At 38.4% G+C, this 6724-nt stretch overlaps 1 protein-coding gene across 1 annotated transcript in view; it reads left to right on the plus strand.

The window, feature by feature from the left end:
* Positions 1–3299, plus strand: part of card14 (caspase recruitment domain family, member 14) — a 28642-nt gene extending 25343 nt beyond the window's left edge. The window contains exon 20 of the mRNA XM_057842585.1: positions 982–3299. Coding sequence (XP_057698568.1) covers positions 982–1189 — 208 coding nt within the window. The 3' untranslated portion in view covers positions 1190–3299. The remainder of the gene's footprint in view (positions 1–981) is intronic.
* Positions 3300–6724: the final 3425 nt, after the last annotated feature.

Below are 6724 nucleotides of genomic sequence, written 5' to 3' on the forward strand. Positions count from 1 at the left end.
GGGCAGAATGGCTCTCCTGGGGCGCCGTGTCTTGTTGAAAAAATCCTGTCAATAGAGCTGACAGACCAACTAATCAAAAATCCATATTTTCAAGTTGAAAGTCAGCAGCAGCTTGTCCACAGAAGAAAAATGTAAAAAAAGCTGACAGACTACACTACAAGATAGCAAGCATTTTTCTACTTTACTCTTGTTTAAAAATAATTCGGTGGGACAGTAACATGTTTAAAACTTATTATTATTACAGTTGAAGTGCTTAAAAAGCTTTTATTAATATATATATATATATATATGTATGTATATATATATGTATATATATGTATATATATGTATATTTGTATATAAAGTTTTTTAAAATTACATAGTGGGGGAAAAAAAGTGAAAAAACATGGTTTATATGTATCTCTTTCCAATGCTAAATCTGAATAAATACATTGAACACACACACACACCCCAAAATGTTTTTTAGGGGAGAGTCGCTACTTTGCGCTCTTTCACTTATCATGGCAGGTTCTGGTCCCCATTAACCGTGAAAAACGAGTATATAACGAGTAATATCACTGTATTGATATTGATTAATGTGATCACATTAAATATTTTGGTGTCACTTGTGTGTCTATGAAGTCCTTTGGCATCTTTTTGATAATTAAAGCCATATAAATAAAATTGACAACAATTTTAAAATGTAGGCCTGTTAAGTCTGTTAAGTCGCTATAGCTGCTGTTCTGGGCCAAAATCAGAAATCAAGTAACTACATTTCAGTTTGATACAATGCATACTTTCTTATGGTTTGCTCTCAACTTAGGCCAGCACTGTACAATCACACAAATACATGAATGAAAATAGAAATGCAATTGCACGTGTGCAAAAACCTTCCCCATCAATTGGCGAAATAATTATGAAATTGCCTACATTGTCTGCATATGAGGTGAGTGAACAAGTTAATTGATGATTGAAGTTGACATCATACCACTCGTCTTCCAGATCAAAGCTTCAACGTCTCAACTGTTCGGAGGAGCATCTGCTGGTGTGTTCCAGAAGCGAAGAAACGCTATTGGACAAGCTCCCATGTTTGTATCATCACGTGACCCCTGACTTGTGGTGTGATCAGACCTCACTGCTGACCAGATTGCGCACAGTCATCTGGGAGGAGCAGAAGAAAATTGTATGGGTTGAGCCAGACCTGTGGTAACAGGAAAACCAGGCAGAGGTGGAATTCAAATCAATAGTTAACCCCCCCCCCCCCCCAAAAAAAATTACAAAACATTTGTAAACACGAGTATGTATCTATGATACTTCAACATCCATTTTTATTTATTTGAATAATTAAGAACAGCCTAATTTTGCCAGCGAGTCAATGTATTTTCACAAATACTTTGGTTGTCATTTGCAACTGAAGAACTTTGATGCATTTCTCATGTGGTAGGCACAGTGTATCACAAAAGTGAGTACACCCCTCGCATTTCTGCAGATATTTAAGTATATATTTTCATGGGACGACACTGACAAAATGACACTTTGACACAATGAAAAGTAGTCAGTGTGTAGTTTATATAATAGAGGTAATTATATTTTCCCCTCAAAATAACTCAAAATATAGCAATTAATATCTAAACCCCTGGCAACAAAATTGAGTTCACCCTTAGTGAAAGTTGTCAATATTAACATACAACATGTCAACTGTCAATATTTTGTTTGGCCACCACTATTATCCAGAACTGCCTTTACTCTCCTGGGCATGGAGTTGACCAGCGCTTCACAGGTTGCCACTGGAATGCTCTTCCACTCTTCCATGACAACGTTGCGGAGCTGCCAAATATTTGAGACTTTGCGCACCTCCACCTTCCGCTTGAAGATCCCCCAAAGATGTTCTATTGGGTTCAAGTCTGAAGAAATGCTTGGCCAGTTCATCACCTTTACCCTCAGCCTCTTCAGTAAAGCAGTGGTCATCTTGGAGGTGTGTTTGGGGTCATTGTCTTGCTGGAACACTGCCCTGCAACCCAGTTTCTGGAGGGAGGGGATCATTCTCTGCTGCAGTATTTCACAGTACATGTTGGAGTTCATGTTTCCCTCAATGGAATGTAACTCTCCAACACCTGCTGTACTCATGCAGCCCCAGACCATGACTTTCCCACCACCATGCTTGACTGTAGGCATGGCACACTTATCTTTGTACTCCTCACCTGGTTGCCGCCACACATGCTTGAGACCATCGGAACCAAACAAATTAATCTTCATCTCATCAGACCATAAACCGTGGTTCCAGTAATCCATTTGCTTTGTTGACATGTCTTCAGCAAACTGTTTGCGGGCTTTCTTGAGTACAGTCTTCAGAAGAGGCTTCCTCCTGGGGTGACAGCCATGCACACCAATTTGATGTAGAGTGCGACGTATGGTCTGAGCACTAACAGGCTGACCCCCCACCTTTTCATTCTCTGCAGCAATACTGACAGCACCCCTGCGACGATCTTTCAAAGAAAGCATTTGGATGTGACGCTCAACACGTGCGCTCAGCTTCTTTGGAAGACCATCCCGAGGCCTGTTGTGAGTGGACCCTGCTCTTTTAAAATGCTGGATGATCTTAGCTACTGTGCTGCAGCTCAGTTTCAGGGTGTTGGCAGTCTTCTTGTAGCCTTGGCCATCTTCATGTAGCGCAACAATACGTCTTTTAAGATCCTCAGAGTTCTTTGCCATGTGGTGCTATGTTGGAACTTTCAGTGAACAGTATGAGAGAGTGTGAGTGCTGCACTACAAATTTGAACACACCTGCTCCCTAGGCACACCTGGACCTAGTAAAGATAACGAGTCACATGACATTTCGGAGGTAAAATGACAAGCAGTACTCAATTTGGACATTCAGGGATGTCGTTTTAAATATTAATGGCTATATTTTGAGTTATTTTTAAGGGAAACTAAATTAACTCTCTTATATAAGCTGCACACAGACTACTTTTTATTGTGTAAAAGTGTCATTTTGTCAGTGTTGTCGCATGAAACCATATACTTAAATATCTGCAGAAATGCGAGGGGTGTACTCACTTTGGCGATACACTGTACCTGAATAATGTAAAAATGTTTCCAAATTCGTCTTTAAAAAAGTGTTTCAAGAATTTTTTTTTTAAACAGAAAATTCAAGTCATTGAAAGTCTGATGACTTGAAGATTTGGCGCAAGCTACTTTGCATCTTTTTAGACTGTGAATTTGTATGTAGCAACACTTCCATCTTGTTTTTTTCTATTTTGCCATGTATGTAAAATATGTAAAACATTTGAGAATTTGTAAAATGTCTCTCCTGACCCCAGCCTCTCTGTGTGGAATTTTAATGTTGTGCCCCTGCTTTAATGAGTTTTCTTTGTGCACTTGGAATTGTAAGCATAGAATTAGGGAGGATTGTTAGAGCGAACAAAAACGAACCAAAATGAACATTAAAAATTAGGGTTTTAGGAAAAACTAATAGGATACTTTATTCAAAAGACAAATCAAAATTGAGGCAAACCTGCCTTCATCTTAGTCTTGAAACAATTCCATTCATAAATTTTAAATGTCGATGTGTTTTCGCACAGTCAAGCTTTATGACAGCTGTACAGTCTCACATACAGCGAACCCAAAAATCGTATGGGAAATGTAATTGACTTACTTGTGTGTTGTCTCACAACGTCATTGGGTTTCGTATCCATCCAGCCATCCATCCATGACTGTCTCATATAAGATAACCTTGTAGTGTAGTCTTGAGGAGAATAAGAAGTTTTCAAGAGAACCATACAAATGATGACTTAAATTTAAGGTTAGAGCAATGGACAGAGAGAAAAAAAAAGCCCCAATACAACATGTCTAATAATTTTACTATAGGTTTTGATGCCAGTTCTAGCTCAGTGGTTATTGAACTCAACGTGCCGTAGGTTTGCACTCTGCATAGTTGTGGTTGGACAGTGCAGGATTGATCCGGTCACACTTTAATATGCCATTAACACATTTTAAATTATGTGGCCCTTGATTCTATACAACTAATATTTTTTTAATTCATCAATTAGTAACTTTTCTATTTTACTACTTTAAAACAAATTGCACTTTCTAGTTTTTAAATCATTTACTGGAAAGGTATGCTGAATCTAAGTCTGAGTGGGCTTCTAGTTGATAAAAAGAAACATCTAAGACAGCGAATAAGTAATTTACTTCAGTATAAGAGAAAATGAAACTGTACAGAATTATTTGGATTAAAATAAACACTGAGTCTGACTGGACCATGTTCTGCCAAGCTGCTTGCAATCCCTAAACTAGGGGTCGGCGACACAAAATGTTGAAAGCCATATTGCCCCCCCCCAAAAAAACAAGAAAAAATACGTCTGGAGCCACAAAAAATGAAAGGTCTTACATGAGCCTTATAATAAAGGCAATACATGCCGTATGTACAGTGGTATGAAAAAGTATCTGAACCTTTCGGAATTTCTGACATTTCTGCATAAAATCACCATCAAATGTGATCTGATCTTTGTCAAAATCACACAGATGAAATGCAGTGTCTGCTTTAACTAAAACTACCCAAACATTTATAGGTTTTCATATTTTAATGATAGCATGCAAACAATGACAGGAGGGGGAAAAAGTAAGTGAACCCTCTGCCTAAGGAGACTTAATGAGCAATTGAAACCAATTTTTACCAAACATTTTAAGTCAGGCGTGCGCCCAATCACTGATGAGTGGTTTAAAACTACCCTGCGCACTATAAAACACACACCTGGTAAGAAATGTCTTGTTGCGAAGCATTGGCTCGGTCAAAAGAGCTGTCTGAACATCTGCGATCAAGGACTGTTGATTTGTATAAAGCTGGGAAAGGATACAAAACCATCTCTAAAGGTCTGGATGTTCATCAATCAACAGTCAGAGAAGTTGTCTACAAATAAAGAGTTTGGCACTGTTGCTTCTCTCCCAATGAGTAGCCACCATAGATGACGCCAAGAGTTCAGCGGAGAATACTCAGAGAGGTAAAAAAGAACCCTAGAGTGTCTGCTAAAGACTTAAAGAAATCCCTGGCACAGTCCAATATCTCTCTGCACACATCAACTATATGTAAAACTATGGCCAAAAATGGTGTTCATGGGAGGACTCCACAGAGGAAGCCACTGCTGTTTAAAAAAACATTGTTGCTCGTTTAATGTTCGCAAAGAGGCACTTGGACACTCCACAGAAGTTTTGGCAAAATATTTTGTGGACTGATGAAACCAAAGTTGAATTGTTTGGGAGTAAAACACAACGTCATGTGTGGAGGAAAAATGGAATAGCTCACCAACATAAATACCTCATTCCCATAGTGAAGCATGGTGGAAGGAGCATCATGATTTGGGTCTGTTTTGCTGCCTCAGGACCTGAACAACTTGCAATCAGTAATGGAAGAATGATTTCAAAAGTTTATCAGGATGTTTTGCAGGAAAACTTGAGGCCATCTGTCAGACAGTTGAAGCTAAAGAGAAAGATGGATGCTACAACAAGACAATGATCCAAAACACAGAAATGAATCAACTTTAAAATGGCTTCAGAAGAACAAAATACACGTTCTGGAGTAGCCTTTCAAAGTCCAGACTTGAACCCCATTGAGATCCTGTGGCATGACCTTAAGACAGCGGTTCATGCCAGGCATCCCAGGAAACTGACTGAAATACAGCGGTTTTGTAGAGAAGAATGGGCCAAGATTAGTCCTGATCGAAGTGCCAGACTGATCTGCAGCTACAGAAAGCGTCTGGTTGAACTTATTGCTGCCAAAGGAAGGGGCCACAAAATATTAAATGTGATGGTTCACTCACTTACCCCCTTCCCCTTCTTTCATTGTTTACATATGACCCTCATTCAATAAGAAAACCTCTAACCCTTTATCGCCAAATGTATCACATTTGATACACCTAAAATTTCATGATTTTGAGACTAATTCAGAATTTTGACATTTCTTTTTGAAAAAAAAATGATGGATGCAAGTCAACACATGTATCTGCAGGTTCCATGAGGGGAAAAAAAAGGATTTAGCAAGGGTTATAGATATTAGAGCGCTTATTACACATATTCATTTTGACTTTTCTTTTTAAAATTTGAAACAAGGTTTCTGTAGGACCTTATTTTTCAAATTTTGGGATTCTCTGATAATTGCTTTATGTTGCAGGTATTTAAGGGTTAAAAGTAAAGGGTGGTTTTAGTTAAAGCAGACACTGTTTTTTCATCCGTGTGATTTTAACAAAGATCAGATCACATTTGAGGGCGATTTTATGCAAAAATGTGAGAAATCCCAAAAGGTTCAGATACTTTTTCATACCACTGGACATCCTATAGCCAATGACGCACCAAGTTGACTACTCTGTTGCACGATGTCTTTCCAGATTACTCTTTTTGTTATTTGACAGCTTCTCGCTACAGAGCAAACATTCAGGCAATCCTTCCGCATTGACAATGAATGCATATCATTCGGTTCAAGAAACGTTGAATCCTCTGTTCTAAGTTATTTTTCCAATTTTCCTTTTGGAATCCACGCTCCATCACACAGCTGCAGGTTTGTTTAGAACAGCCTGCATCCTGCTCTCCTTATAGAAACCTGTGTCACAGCCTATGACTCAAATCTTCGTTGACAGAAATGTTGAAATTTAATATTTATTCTACACATTTTTACAGCAGTGGAAAACGTTAAGAACAATTGTGTCATGTTTGTCCTCCAACAGAAACCATATTTAAACAAAAAATATTTTTT

This window comes from Corythoichthys intestinalis, chromosome 8 (genome assembly GCF_030265065.1).
Source record: "Corythoichthys intestinalis isolate RoL2023-P3 chromosome 8, ASM3026506v1, whole genome shotgun sequence".
In the NCBI taxonomy this organism is placed as follows: Eukaryota; Metazoa; Chordata; class Actinopteri; order Syngnathiformes; family Syngnathidae; genus Corythoichthys; species Corythoichthys intestinalis.